The following is a 14467-nucleotide window of genomic DNA, read 5'->3' on the forward strand; positions in this document are numbered from 1 at the left end:
TTTATTCTCAAACCAATAAAAACAGTTACCTAAGAGGAATTCTGGAGCTTGTTCAAATTCCAATTCATCATTATTCAACATAATATTTCTAGGCAGGTCAGCCAAAATTAAGTCAGGAGCAATTTGAGATATAGGAATGGTGAGCCTTGGTTGCTCTGGATTGACTAGAAGGTCTCCTGAGAAGTACATAAAACATTTATTACAAGCAGACTTTGAAGGATGAACATAAATGTGTGCTTTTGACTTACAAAAAAAATCACATTTCCTACGATTTCTAATCACTCTCTTAGGTTATCTTACCAATCCTATTTTTCTCTAGAAAATTTGAGAAAGTTTTAAAGGTTTAATTAATACCTATCTATTCTCTTAACCACCTTCATGGGGGCACTTATTATATGGTTAACAAGTTGTAAGTTATTTCTATGTATCATCTATTTTATTTTTTATACAAGTATAATTAATATAAAGTGTTATATTAGTCTCAGGCATATAATATAATGATTCAAAAATTCTTGACATTTCTCAGTGCTCATCATGATAAGTGTACTCTTAATTCCCTTTACCTATTTCACCCATCCCACAACCCACATGCCTTCTGGGAACCACCGATTTGTTCTCTGTATGCAAGCATCTGGGGTTTTTGTGTCTCCTTTTTTTTTCTTTGTTTGTTCATTTGTTCTATTTTTTAAGTTCCACATATGAGTGAAATCATATGGTATTTGTCTCTCTCTGTCTGACTTATTTCACTTAGCATTATACTCTCTAGGTTCATCCATGTTGTTGCAAATGGCAAGATTTCATTCTTTTTATGGCTGAGTAATATTCGTGTGTGTGTGTGTGTGTGTGTGTGTGTGTGTGTGTACACACCACATCTTCTTTACAAAAACATCTACAGATGGACACTTAGGTTGCTCAACATCACTAGTCATCAGGGAAACGCAAATCAAAACCACAATGAGTTATCACCTTACACCTGTAAGAATGACTACAATCAAAAACAAGAAATACCAAGTGTTGGCAGGGATGTGAAATTAAAGGAACCCTCAAGTGATGTTGGTAGGAATACCAATTGGTGCAGCCACTGAGGACAACAGTATGGAGGTTCCTCAAAAAGTTAAAAATAGGGGCGCCTGGGTGGCGCAGTCGGTTAAGCGTCCGACTTCAGCCAGGTCACGATCTCGCGGTCCGTGAGTTCGAGCCCCGCGTCAGGCTCTGGGCTGATGGCTCGGAGCCTGGAGCCTGTTTCCGATTCTGTGTCTCCCTCTCTCTCTGCCCCTCCCCCGTTCATGCTCTGTCTCTCTCTGTCCCAAAAATAAATAAAAAATGTTGAAAAAAAAAATTAAAAAAAAAAAAAAAAAAGTTAAAAATAGAATTACCATGTGATTCTATCGATATTTACCCAAAGAAAATAAAAACACTGTTTTGAAAAGATATATGCACCCCCATGTTTACTGCAGCATTATTTACAATAGCCAAATTATGGAAGCATGCATCGTCTATTTTAATCCTCATTAACAATTCTGTAAGGTAGGTTTTAGTATTCCCATTTCACAGATGAGATTATTTTGCTCAATGAGCCAGTATTCAAACTCTCAAACCAAAAATCTTCTGAATCTAGAACACAAAGGTCTTTTTGGTAACAAATACAATCCACCTTTCTCCACTATCTCCATAATTGAATGCAGTATCCTCTAACTCATACCTTAGAGGTAAGAATTATTTTTACATTCATTACAAAATTCCACAAATACTAAAAGGATCACTTAAAAACATGTGAAATTGTATCAACGCTACCTTCTTCTGCTTTCTTCATCAAGTCATCAAGCAAGATTTTTTGATGTTCTTCACCATCATTAAAACTATATAATGCCCATTTCTTCAACAGAGTTTCTCCTTCACCACAGATATCAATTTCCAGTAATCCAGGAAACCATTCTTCCATGAGAGAATCGATGTGGTCCACAACTTGGCCCAAAAGAATACAGCCTACATAATCCAAAAAAGATCTCATTAACACCCTACCGGAACCTCGTCATGTTGCAAAGCTAGAAAAGAGGATCTGTTAGTATAAAAAGAAAAGTTTAGATTTCTTTAGTGGTACAATTCAAAGTTGAATTAATTTCCTTACCTTTTCTACACGAAGGAACTGTAATTTTTAAGAAACTCTCTGGGTGATGGTCTAAGACTTCAGATCCTACCAGACAATAAGCTTCAGGAGACCAATTCAAGTAGATGCCTTGTCGCCAATACATTCTGTTTGGGCGAAGTGCTCGTTCTGAAAGAAGTTTAAATGGACCCAAATGAATCTATTAATCATTAACTATTCCATAAATTAAAGGGGCAGAAAAATCACTGCACATACCACATTTGACTAATAGAACTATATTTGTTTGAAACAAAGTATTGGAATCATTAATGACACAAGTCCTCATCTGTAACTATTATACATGAAATTAAGTATTTTATCCTTAATTTTGCAATGAAATAAACAAAATACCCAGTAGGTAAACTAAGAGGGATTTCAGGTTCATGATGTTAAGTAGTTTAATATGTATATTAATAGAAGATAAAGAATCATAAGTAAATTCTTACAACTTTTAAAAGGAGGTTGTTGGCCAGGCTACAGTAAAAACTTCCTGAATGTTTCATTTTAATGCAATGTAACTACTTATATACTGATCAGTTGCAAGCAAGATAAGGCTTATTTCAGAATATACTAGTACCTCCATAAAGCTGGTTTTTAACCCCCCAAAATGGCATTTTTCCCTGTGGAGCACTAAGATCTCTCTTTCTTCTAGAAGGAAGCACTAGCATTATAAACACTCATTTTTATTCCCTTTTTTTTTTTCTTTTTTTTTTTTTGTAAATCCCTCAGGGATGGTGCAGCAGAAGAGAACTATTATTGTTTCTACACCGAATGGTCTGAATGGCCACAACCTGTTACCTTGTTAAATAAAACTCCCTGGCTTTGCAGTGACAGTCATTTCTAGTTTTATTTTGTTCATTTGTATGTGTATGTGTATGTGTGTGTGTGTGTGTGTGTGTGTGTGTGTTTATATGCCATGACTCCTAGTAATCTCACTTTCTAAAATTGTTGCTTATGGTCTACTTGGGCTTGGAAAGCAAGACATTCATACTTGTTATAAATGTGTCTAAAATAAAAACAAATAGGCTTTGAGTGAGGACCTGAAAAATTTCCTTTTTGACAAACCACATGAACTTATATGAGCCTATCTGTCTTTATCTTGGCTACTCTGAAGTCTTTTGAGCTTCTTTTCTGATTTTCAGTGGCCTTACAAATAAATAAACTCTGAAAATGACATATTAATTTTAATATGCTTTCCCCCTAATTTCTCAAATATTAAGTCTTCATTAAATACATACCTCTTCCTGAAAGCATGTAAGGTGAAATTTCAAGTAATCGATTGATTAACCTTGACCAAAATCCCATTGGAAAATAAGGCATTTCATATAGTCGAATGATAATTTCAGAGTTCTCACAATGAGGGAGCTCTATCACAGGCCTGTGGTCAGACAAACTAAAGAGAAAAGGACATCAGCATTATACAGCTTCATAATACACCCAACCATGTTAACCAAAGTGCTTTACCACTTGAGAATCAATGAGCTGAAGAATAAATATTCTAGCTTATTGCACTTTTTTATAATGTTCTTTTGCTACATGTCCTTTCTTCTTCAAAAAATTCAATGGCTATCTAATCAATTCAAATGCATGCTCAGATGCGTGAAATTTTTTCAGTAATCCTCTTTAAACTAATAAATAATTACAATTAGTCATGCAGAGACAAGTTTGAAGCGATTATATAAAACTTAAAAAATGCAAGTCCTAGAAAAAAAGTATATATGTATTTTTGGAATTGGATATCATGTAGCAATCAATGCAATTTACACTTTTCAATATCACATACCTTATAACATTTCCTACTAATAACATATAAAGCAACCTTCTATAATAAAAGGTTAGAACCAAGGCCTCCACTGTGTTGCCGCTCCCACTGAAAACTCATTGCCATAAATTCTTCTGGTGAAAACTCAGTATCTTCCCAGAACCTGTCTAATATAAATCTCTCAATGCCATGTAAGAATACACATGAACACACACAGAATAATCACTATTTACCTTTAAGTAATTTAAGCAGTGGTAAACCAAACTAATTATATACATAAAACAAGTTTCACTGTATCTTTAAAATGTCAAATGCAGTGTTCTCATTAAAAGTAAATGTTATACTTCAGTAGAATGTATACACCAGAAGCAAAATAAAATTAGTACATTTATCATAAACAAAAGTTATTTTGACAATTAAAATACATAACAGATGGTGAGTTTCCACAAGGTAATTGAAATTTTAAGTTTAGGTTTACCTGCTTGGAACCAGCAAATATTCTTCTCCTATTGGCAGGGCAATCTGGAATTTTTCTAGGAGTTTAAAGTACTGTGACATGTAGTTCTTTGGAAACCTCTTTTTCTTTGAAAGAAATTTTTCCACATCTCTGCGTGAAATGATTCCCTTAGGATGTTTTGGATAGCCTTCCACTTTCACTGTCAAAATCTGAAAGATTTAAACTTGTAAATAATCACTCCAATTTATTTTCTGAAAAGTTCTGAATTTAAAGCAGTTTGTATCTCTTTGCTCAGTGAAAATGATCAGAACAATTTTAACATTGTCAAGTACAACATGGGACCTCATTTCTTTACTAGAAGCCCAGCGGGACAACCACTCCTCCACAGAAAATTTATTAAATTAAGGGAGCAAATTCAGATCAGAAGTTATAGATATCCTCTGAAATCAACGAATCTTAAGTTTTCCTAGATCCAATTAACACATCAATCCAACACCCCTCATCCTTATTATAGTCTCATCAATGATACATTCATAGGGAAATTATCTTCCAGACTGTTCTCACTACAGGTTTGCCACAGAAATGTTACTTTATGTTTATATAATAGGAAATGGTTTCTATCAATGGGAAGAGAGGCAGTATAGTACAGTTTTGTGGTCCTCAAACAAAGCAACTACAGAATTTTGCTGGACTCCACTCAGTCGGAAATAGGTCTGGGATAAAGCTTGAGAATCTGTTTAACAAGAAACTCAGATGACTCTAGTGTAGAGATCATACTTTGAGCTTTGATTATCATCATGAGTTAAAAGTATAAATTCAGAAGAACCCAGGCCATATCCAGGCTCTACTACCATCTCTGTTACCTTGAGAAAGGTATATAACTTCCTTAAGCCACAATTTAAATGAGATAATAACAGTGACTGCTTCTTAGATTGCCATAACACTGAAATAAGGTAACATACGTAAGGCATGCAAAGTGCATATGACAGTTTTTAGCATATAGTATGCCCTCATATGTCAGCCATTACTATCCACATATTCCTTGATGAATGAAATGAAATCACATTTCATTTAGCCAAACTAATTTTTAAAAGAGGTTTGTGCTTAATTTCTTTGGTAGATCTGTAACGTTCAAGGGCTACTTAAATAGGAGCAAACATTATGAACATTATCATGCAGTTGGGTGAAACACTAGATTGCAAAATCGTTAGGCCCAGGGACTTGTCTCACTCATCTCTATATCTCTATTTGGTACATATAATGTTTATTGAATCAATGAATGCATGACTGACTGAACATAATGGTGTCTAATGACAAGATATAATGGGTCATTAAAGAATACATTGCAGTTGGCACTTAACCGACTGAGCCACCCACGCGCCCCTGTTCTGGCATTCTTAAAGTTTCCTTGTCTCACAACTCACTCTCTATCCCTAACCATATTTTATATTTGCTTTACAGCACTCTACCTTCTGACACTGTAAGAGTTTAGTTGTTGGTTGTTTCCTTCAACTTGAATGTCAGCTTCATGAATGCAGGAAACTTGTTCCCTGCAGAACAATATCAGGAACATTGTAGTTGTCAAGTCAATATTGTTGGATGAGTAAATTCGGGTAAAATGAAGTTTGGAGCATTTTATCCTGGGGTTAGTTTTTTAGACACTGGAGTCAAACTACTTGGTTTGAAATCCTAATACTTCTTCCTGAATATGTAACTTTGGATAAATTATTTAACCTCTCTGTCCATCAATTTCTTCATCTTCAAAATGGGGACTAGTATAGTACCATTAAAATAGCTGTTCTGAGAATTACAAGAGAAAATGTTTAAATTAGCACATAACTAACCCCTTGTGTGTTAGCCATTATTGTATACTATTCTAATTTATTTTATTTAGACACATTGATTTTAAAATAGGGGGTTTGTGCTTGATTTTTTAGTAGATCTATGGTGTGCTGCCACTGTTTGTAGTAGATAGTTTACAAATATAGACACCAGTATCTTCTCATCTTCTACGTGCATGGTGTTCAATCCCTTGAGAAATTAAATCCATCCATTCTCCTCCTCTTGGATCTGGACGGGCTTTGTGGTTACTCTGGTCACTAGTAGCAGAACTGATATTTTACCAGTTCTGGGCCTAAACTTTGTGAGTACTGGTCATATGAGGGGCCACACAGAGGAAGACCAACATACCAAAAATGTGAGTGTGGCATTTTTAGACTTTCCAGCCTCGCTCAATGAAGGAAGCCAAGTGAATGACCCTTGCCAATGCCATGTGGAGCAGAACCACCCAGCTGAGCACAGTCAATCCACAGAAAAGTGAGAAACAATAAAGTGTTGATGTTTCACCTTAAGTTTACTTGCTTACTCAAGTTTTGGGGTATCTTGTTTCATAGCAATAAAAAACTAAAACACTGCCTTAATTTTATCACCTTTCAAAGACCTAATATTCCTTCAGCTTAGTAACTTTTTTTTTTTTTTTAAATTTTTTTTTTTTCAACATTTTTTATTTTTGGGACAGAGAGAGACAGAGCATGAACGGGGGAGGGGCAGAGAGAGAGGGAGACACAGAATCGGAAACAGGCTCCAGGCTCCGAGCCATCAGCCCAGAGCCTGACGCGGGGCTCGAACTCACGGACCGCGAGATCGTGACCTGGCTGAAGTCGGACGCTTAACCGACTGCGCCACCCAGGCGCCCCTCAGCCTAGTAACTTTTAATGCTAACTTATACACTTATGCAAAAAAGAGAATTTTCCAGATTCCTCACCCAAGTTTTTTATCAAGATTAAATTGCCATGCAAGCTTTTTAATGTTCCAGCTGATTAACTCAATAAGTGTATTTCATATTTCTTTTATCATACATTTAAATGAATTTTGTAAACTTCTCTGTGCAGTGATGGAAATGTCTTTAATAAGTTTAGTGACCTAATAGTCTGGGTCACAGAGAGGGTAGGAGGCTCATTAGAGCTTTTGCACCATGAAATTATTTCTGCCCTTCCTTTGATGATTCACGGAGGTGAATACCCCTATTTATTTTTGTTGATGGGTATCAGATAAGTCATTCTTGTTTTCATTTGATTATTTATAGCTTTCATTCTCTTCAAGTGTTCGTGAAAATGACATTATATTTTAATATATTAGCATAAATAAAAATATAGTACTTATAAAATTATTAAAAAATTCAAGTTAATATCATACTGGCTCTTTAGATCTATCTCTCAATATAACTTTGGACTGTTAAAACTATTGACTTAATTTTCACTTAAATTATCATGTTTATAGTAAAACTATGCTGATAAGAGTTTCAACTTAATCACTCTATGAATCTTCAGGGATTTTATTGTGGTAATAGTGGAAGGATGCTTTTGTTAGAAGATAGTGATTCTGAAACAAATCACTTCTTTATTCTACTGAAGAAGATATGCACACCCTAATACTACCCACATCTGTACAACTTTAACTATTCCCAATTCACAGGGAAACACATCATTTTGGGGGGCAACTTTAGCCTTTCCTTGACTATATAGAGTTAAGTCATTTTCTGATATAGTGTGGCACACAGGACAATAAAATCTTCAAGGTATATTTAAAACTCCCTTTGCTATATCTGGGGCTCCTGGGTGGCCCAGTAGGTTAAGCATCCAACTTCGGCTCAGGTCATGATCTCATGGCTCGTGAGTTCCAGCCCCATGTCGGGCTCTGTGCTGACAGCTCAAAGCCTGAAGCCTGCTTCAGATTCTGTGTCTCCCTCTTTCTCCTCCCCTCCCTCGCTCATGCTCTGTCTCTCTCTCTCTCTCTCTCTCAAGAATAAATAAACATTTAAAATTAAAAAAAAATACAAAAACTCTCTTGGCACCCACCTACACATGTTTTATTTAGCCCCATACCTGACACACATTCTAAAATTACATGGATACATCTTTATAATTTTGAAAAATTTTTTTATTACCTAAAATAATATCCTTAAATTACTAAATAGGTCAAACATAAGGTTAGCTAACAGTTACTTCTCGCTTACACTGAATTAGGGAAGCAATGTAGAAGATAATATTGTTATTATCCTTATTTTACAAGTGAAGAAACAAAGGCTTAAAATATTAAGAAATGTCACAGCGTTGGGATGGATATAGAAGAGATGTGAACACGGGTCATGCTGACTACAGAGTTTGTGCTCCGGACCAGTCAACGTTACCAGCTCCATTCTCATTTAGCAGATGAGTGGAAACACACTTTCCAGGGCATATGTTCAGAGGGATGAAAATCTACTTAAAAAATATCTACCAAAATAGGTAATACTGTCACATTACAATTGCTAATTGCAATACATTTCAATATGCTCTCAAGGTCGATGATATAGGATTTAGGCCAAAATGAGTTCCCTCTTCAAACTACCTGCCTTTTTTTTCTTTAGATAAAATTTAGGAACTATCATTCAAAATTATCTGAGGGAATTTAATGACTATTATGGTTTAATTAGAAGAGATGATTCTAATGTAAACAGATAGAATCATTTTAGGGTCTCAGGGAGTCACATGCAAAACTCTAAATTATGCCCATACTCAAAATAGTTGCCAGTGAATACATGTGCTGGAGACGGCCTCCCCAAGCTCTCTTCAGTTCATGATTAAGCTAGATGCAGCTGTTCTCAACCAGGGTGATTCTGCACCCCCACCAATGTTTGGCGATCTCTGGACACATTTATGCTTGTCATATTGGGTCAGTACTACTGGCACCTAGAGGGTAGAGACTAAAGATGCTGCTATCATCCTATAACGCACAACAAATAATTATCTGGCCCAAAATGTCAATATTGCCGACATTGAGAAACTCTGAGCTAGTGCGTTCTGATTGAATGGCTTTCCGTGGCAAACCTGTAGAGATGCGTTATGCTAACTAATTAAGATAATCTCATTGGTAATTATCACTGGTAGAAGAAAAAATCTTTCCATATGAAATATAAATGGAGAAAAAACAGCCATAACCACCACCATCCAAAGTTTTCAAAACAATAAACGTTTACAGCTTATAATCCACTCTAGAGTCAAAACTCCCCTCCATGTTGTCCAGTTAAAGGTTTTACATCCATAGACTCAATTTTCTTATGTATATTTGCCCCAAGGATTTTCACAAAGCTTCCATTCAACTGACTATATCAATAACCAAACTAAAGTGTCATAAGGATCTAGAAAAGCACTGTGGAACAGAGTGGTACAACATCTGTTCACAAGTTGGAAACAAAGACATTAAAGTGAACTCTCAGACATTTTCCCTTCTTCCATGAAGCTCTTCTTTATGCAGTCTTCTACATGAACTGCTCTACAGTAGTCTCCATTTATAGGATTTTCTACTTTAACTGAATACAAACTCTATAATGCTCAGTTCTCTGGGTGTCACTTGTTCCTCTCTTCAGTCATTGCCCTTATGCCACAAAAATACAAAATACCAACCTGTGCCATGACTTTACAAAGCCACTTGGGTTCCACAAAATATAAGTCACTTAACTGCAGCGCTGGGTCTTGAAAATGAAGAAGGACCCCTGTAGTAAAAATCAAACAGTGAAACATGGAATCTAGAAGATACAATTATCAAGGGACTTTGGAGAGAATCTAGTCCAACCTCCTCATTTTACAGATGAGGAAACCTCAGCACTGTTGGCGGAAGAGCTGAGGCTAGAACCTGAGCATCCCAGTTTCCAATCCCTAAAGTCCAAGTATTAGAAAGTATTTTTGGAACTACATAAAATGATCATATATAAGCATATTTGAGATAATTGCATGCACTGTCTTTCATATATTTACAAATAATCAAAAGTTCACAAAATGTTTCGGCTTTCTAAACATATTCTACAAGCCATCTTATTTTCAAATATAGGTAAGAAACATAGGATATTGCAGAAAGCTACTAGTTTAAGAATAATGGAGGGAAAGGAACAGATTATAATCCATGTGAAGGTAATTTTTCATACAACAGACTCTAGGAATTAAAAGCAGCTTTGCAGTCACTTACCCTAGTACTACAAATTAACTCACACGTTTTTAGCAGGGTTATACTGATCAAGTACACAAATAGCACAGACGCCACTATAAGCATCTTTATCTGTGAGACCATGCTGACAATGAGTGATGCAACAGGCAAGATCTGCCATTCAATAGGTTTACTGTCTCAGGTAACCACTGATTCTCTAAGTGCCCAGTTAGACCATCCCAATAATACTTACCCTTTAGAGTATATAAATAACTTCCACACAGTAAATTCAATTGATACCATGAAAGGATATGGCTTGTGCTTGGGGTCCCAAAGCTCCTCAATAGTTAAGTCAATTTCTAGAACCCACATGTTTTAACTCCTACTCAGATACTTTTCCCACCACTGCCCTTAGATGGTTTCCTAAATGTTTTTTTCCTATGGCATGACATATGATTCAATATCATTGCACATGAAGACCTTTCAAAAGGAAAAAGTCAGTGGTCAAAGAATTCTGTTAAATTTTGAATGCAAATTCTATACAAGGTTCAGATACATTTTTACAATGACTACAGTGGAGTTTTGAAAAAATATGTAACAAACATACTAACCTGATTCATTTAGGAAGTGAACCGCATGAGGAAGCTCATTTTCATCCAACTGTAGCTGATTTTCTTTTACAAGTTGTAATAATCGTTTCTGGTCGATTACAGGAAATTCAATTGGCACATTTTTACGTTCCGATAAAATGATTTTCTCAAGTTCTACATAGCAGTCTGGAATCAGCTGCCCAACGACAGGCTGATCTCGGATCTGTGTAATTACAAATGACAAGCTGTAAAAATCCATTTTATTCATCTGCCTGAAGGTGGTTGGTAAATTCAGTGCAAATAGTTGTTCAGAAAGTGATATATTATTCAAGTGTGATGTAAAACTATTTAAGCTGTGAAGGATAAATAAAATGATACTAAAATAAGAAAAAATATAAACACAGAAGCCAATTTAGAAATAACTATCAAACAAAATAGTATGGAAATATTTATCTAACTACCAAAAAAAAATCCATGATATACTCCAGGATAAATCACTAATCATAAAGAAAGGATTTTTTATTTTCTAAGACATTAAACATATATGCAATAGATATGCTACCATAATAAGTCAGGAAGTATTACAAGAGCTTTGGGGTCTTATTTATTAGATGAAAATATCCATGCCCCAAACTAAAACATTAAATTTTGTGCTTGTTATTTGCAAAATGCACCTGATATGTGTATATTCCATGTCTCCCCAGGAGGAGACACGAAATCTCCTCACCCAAGAAATAATTTTTCATGGAATTTTAAATTTGGGAAAATAATAAACCATCTACACGCCAACAATTTTGACATGAGAGGATGATTTTTGGTCTGTTACATTTACAATATAATCATTGTCTACTTACTTACATATACAAAATAACAACTTTTAAAGAATAGCTTTAAGATGACAGTTTCTATGATAAAACATCTTTTCCAATTTTTTCTTTTTTCCAGGAAAATCTAATTTTAAATAGAAATGCCACTGAAACAACACTAACTAAAATGCCTCTGAAAACCACCAGGTGGCAAACTCTCCCCATTTCTCAACCCATGTATATATTTTTCTATATTCTTTTTACCTGAGAATTTCTACTTAATTTCTTAAACTTATTATAAACAGAAATTGGGTTTTATCACACACACATGCAAATTTAACTTGCTCTTTTTCTACTCCTAACTAGAACTTTAAGGAGCTTTATTTAAACAGTCATACTATTACTTACATATTCACCTCCAAACAGTCATTCAGAACATTGTTTTCCTATATCCAATGCCCTCCTAGTAAATTAAATACAATTTCACTAATCTTCACTTTTCATATTCACCTTCCTCATCATTTGTAAATTAAGATAAAATAGAAATTCATACTGAAGTTTGTGTTCTAACTCAAAAAGAAAACCTACATATGGAAGTAAACAGGGGTTCTCACAGAAAGCAAATTACACAGCAAAGGGATGAACTTTTTATGGCTGAGTTACAGGGCCAGCAAAAGATCCCACTGCTAATGGGCTGGACAAGTTTGAAAGAGGCAATGTTGGCAATGAACTCTGTTTTGTCCTACTTCTCCTTTTAGCTTGATTATGAGGTCCCCAACAGCCAATAAAAAAATTTATTTTAGAGTCTGCAAAGGCACGTGTTAATAAGGGCAAGACAGGGAAAGATTAGAGAAGAGCCAAGAGAGAAGGAGAAAATGAAAAACAAGTGAGAGGGCAAAAAGTGATCTCCAATAAATTCAAAGCTGCTATTTGAATACAAGTTGAAGCATCTCAAGGAGGAAAGAATATTCTAGTTCTGGCAGGCTAATTGATTCTGGGTGATCCTGAAAAAGCCAGAATTCTACAAAGCAATCAAATGGATTTTCAAACCAAAATGCCAGAATGGTGCAGCCATTAACAATATACATCCATAGCAATATATGGCCATTTCTCAAAGCATTTCTTTTACCTCCTTGTATCGGCCTCAGTGATCAGTCATAAGCTCAGGAGGAAAACAGGTCTTGTTGATGGACAGTGATAAATTGCTTTACACTAAAGCAGTACTAGTCCAGCCAGCTGAACCAACCAGTTTATCCATACTTCAACTAAACTATCCGTACTTTATCTATTTGTTGCCACTAAATTCAGGCTTTTTCAAAACAAACTCATTCTTGAAAAAGTCTTTTTAAAAATATGATATATGGTCCAACATAAATGATGAAAATAGGAACTATTAAAACATAATAAGTAAAAACAAAGTTCTGTATGTATAGGTACAGTCTCAGAAGGAAACCGCCTGCATAAAGAGAATATTTAATTGGATGTCTGAATTTTGTGTATTTGTTTCTTACAAGTCACAATACTTTCTAATCCTATGTCCAATTAGAGAGTAGGAAAATTTGCAAATAAATAATGTATCATTCTTCTTACATAAGATGCCACTACTGACCCACCATTGGTAAGACCTTTTAGTGATGGTGACAAATGTGTTGAAAGATACAAACATGCAAATTCTCCCACTGGGCATCACAAAGACCAACACATTTATAAATGGCTCATTAGGTTTTAGATAGGAGCATAATCTGTGAAAATGGAACAGAACTAAGCTAACTGGCCAACACATTATAACCAGGGTGACTGTGTAATTTATCATCCAAATTGGAATGCTTTTGAGAATGTAGTAGGACACTATTAATTATGCTGGGAATGCCCAGGATACACAGGACCCTAGTTATAAGCCATGGCCTTGATCATTAGTGCTAATGAACAAAACCACCAGGGACTAACAATGAAATTCACCATTGTGTTTGTCACATTGAACTATTTGAGGAATTTTCAGTGCATTTTATACCACAGTATCTGCAGAACTCAGGAAAGATTTCTTTTTCCTGCAAGTATTAAAAATAATGTTTCTCCTGGATAACCAACTTATTTGTGCTTTATGAACCCTATGAATTACATTTGGCTTACCAGAACTTTGGAAATCAAAACATAATTTCTAAAATGGAAAACCCAGTTGATATGTACTAAAAATTGTTTAGGCATTGTTGAAAATCAAATTCATGACCTCGGCAACCACATCAAAGAGCCATCTCACAATACTGAGGGGGAGATAAAAAGGTGGAATGGGTATCGCCACAGTGACAAGAGACAAAAGGAACAGCACATAGATCAAAATGCACCTAGAACAGGAACTCTGAAAGAAAAGAGCAAGTGAAACAACAAAGAACAACAGAGGGAAGATGATCCCAAGATCCCAATATTCATGTGTATTCTTTGAATCACCACGACAAAAAGTGAGAAAAAGGGCATCAGAAACGTTCTCAGATTCTCTCAGAAATATTCTCTCAGTCTCCCAGACATTCTTAGTGTTTGTCCTTCAGGATCCTCTAACGATGTTTATTCTCATTTCTATGCATTTGAAATGAGACATGGCATAAGTAATTTTAAAACTGAAAGCACTTTAATAATGCTAACAACTATGAAAAAACCACAATTTTAAGATAGTTGTTCTTTTCTCAAGACTTCTGACATTTCTAAGCAGTTGTGTAGCATGAGAGTTAATAAATTATATTTACCCACCAG

The 14467-nt window shown here is 35.2% G+C and overlaps 1 protein-coding gene across 3 annotated transcripts in view; it reads right to left on the minus strand.

Annotated features, from left to right (window-relative positions):
- LRRK2 (leucine rich repeat kinase 2) overlaps positions 1 to 14467 on the minus strand; it is a 144177-nt gene that overhangs the window by 48985 nt on the left and 80725 nt on the right. For all 3 annotated transcript variants that reach the window (XM_058743103.1, XM_058743104.1, XM_058743106.1), the window contains 7 exons: positions 10938 to 11139; positions 9810 to 9898; positions 4387 to 4574; positions 3385 to 3539; positions 2129 to 2275; positions 1795 to 1986; positions 30 to 176 (listed from right to left, as the gene is read on the minus strand). In XM_058743103.1, coding sequence (XP_058599086.1) covers positions 30 to 176; positions 1795 to 1986; positions 2129 to 2275; positions 3385 to 3539; positions 4387 to 4574; positions 9810 to 9898; positions 10938 to 11139 — 1120 coding nt within the window. The remainder of the gene's footprint in view (positions 1 to 29; positions 177 to 1794; positions 1987 to 2128; positions 2276 to 3384; positions 3540 to 4386; positions 4575 to 9809; positions 9899 to 10937; positions 11140 to 14467) is intronic.

Source organism: Neofelis nebulosa, chromosome 8 (genome assembly GCF_028018385.1).
Source record: "Neofelis nebulosa isolate mNeoNeb1 chromosome 8, mNeoNeb1.pri, whole genome shotgun sequence".
In the NCBI taxonomy this organism is placed as follows: Eukaryota; Metazoa; Chordata; class Mammalia; order Carnivora; family Felidae; genus Neofelis; species Neofelis nebulosa.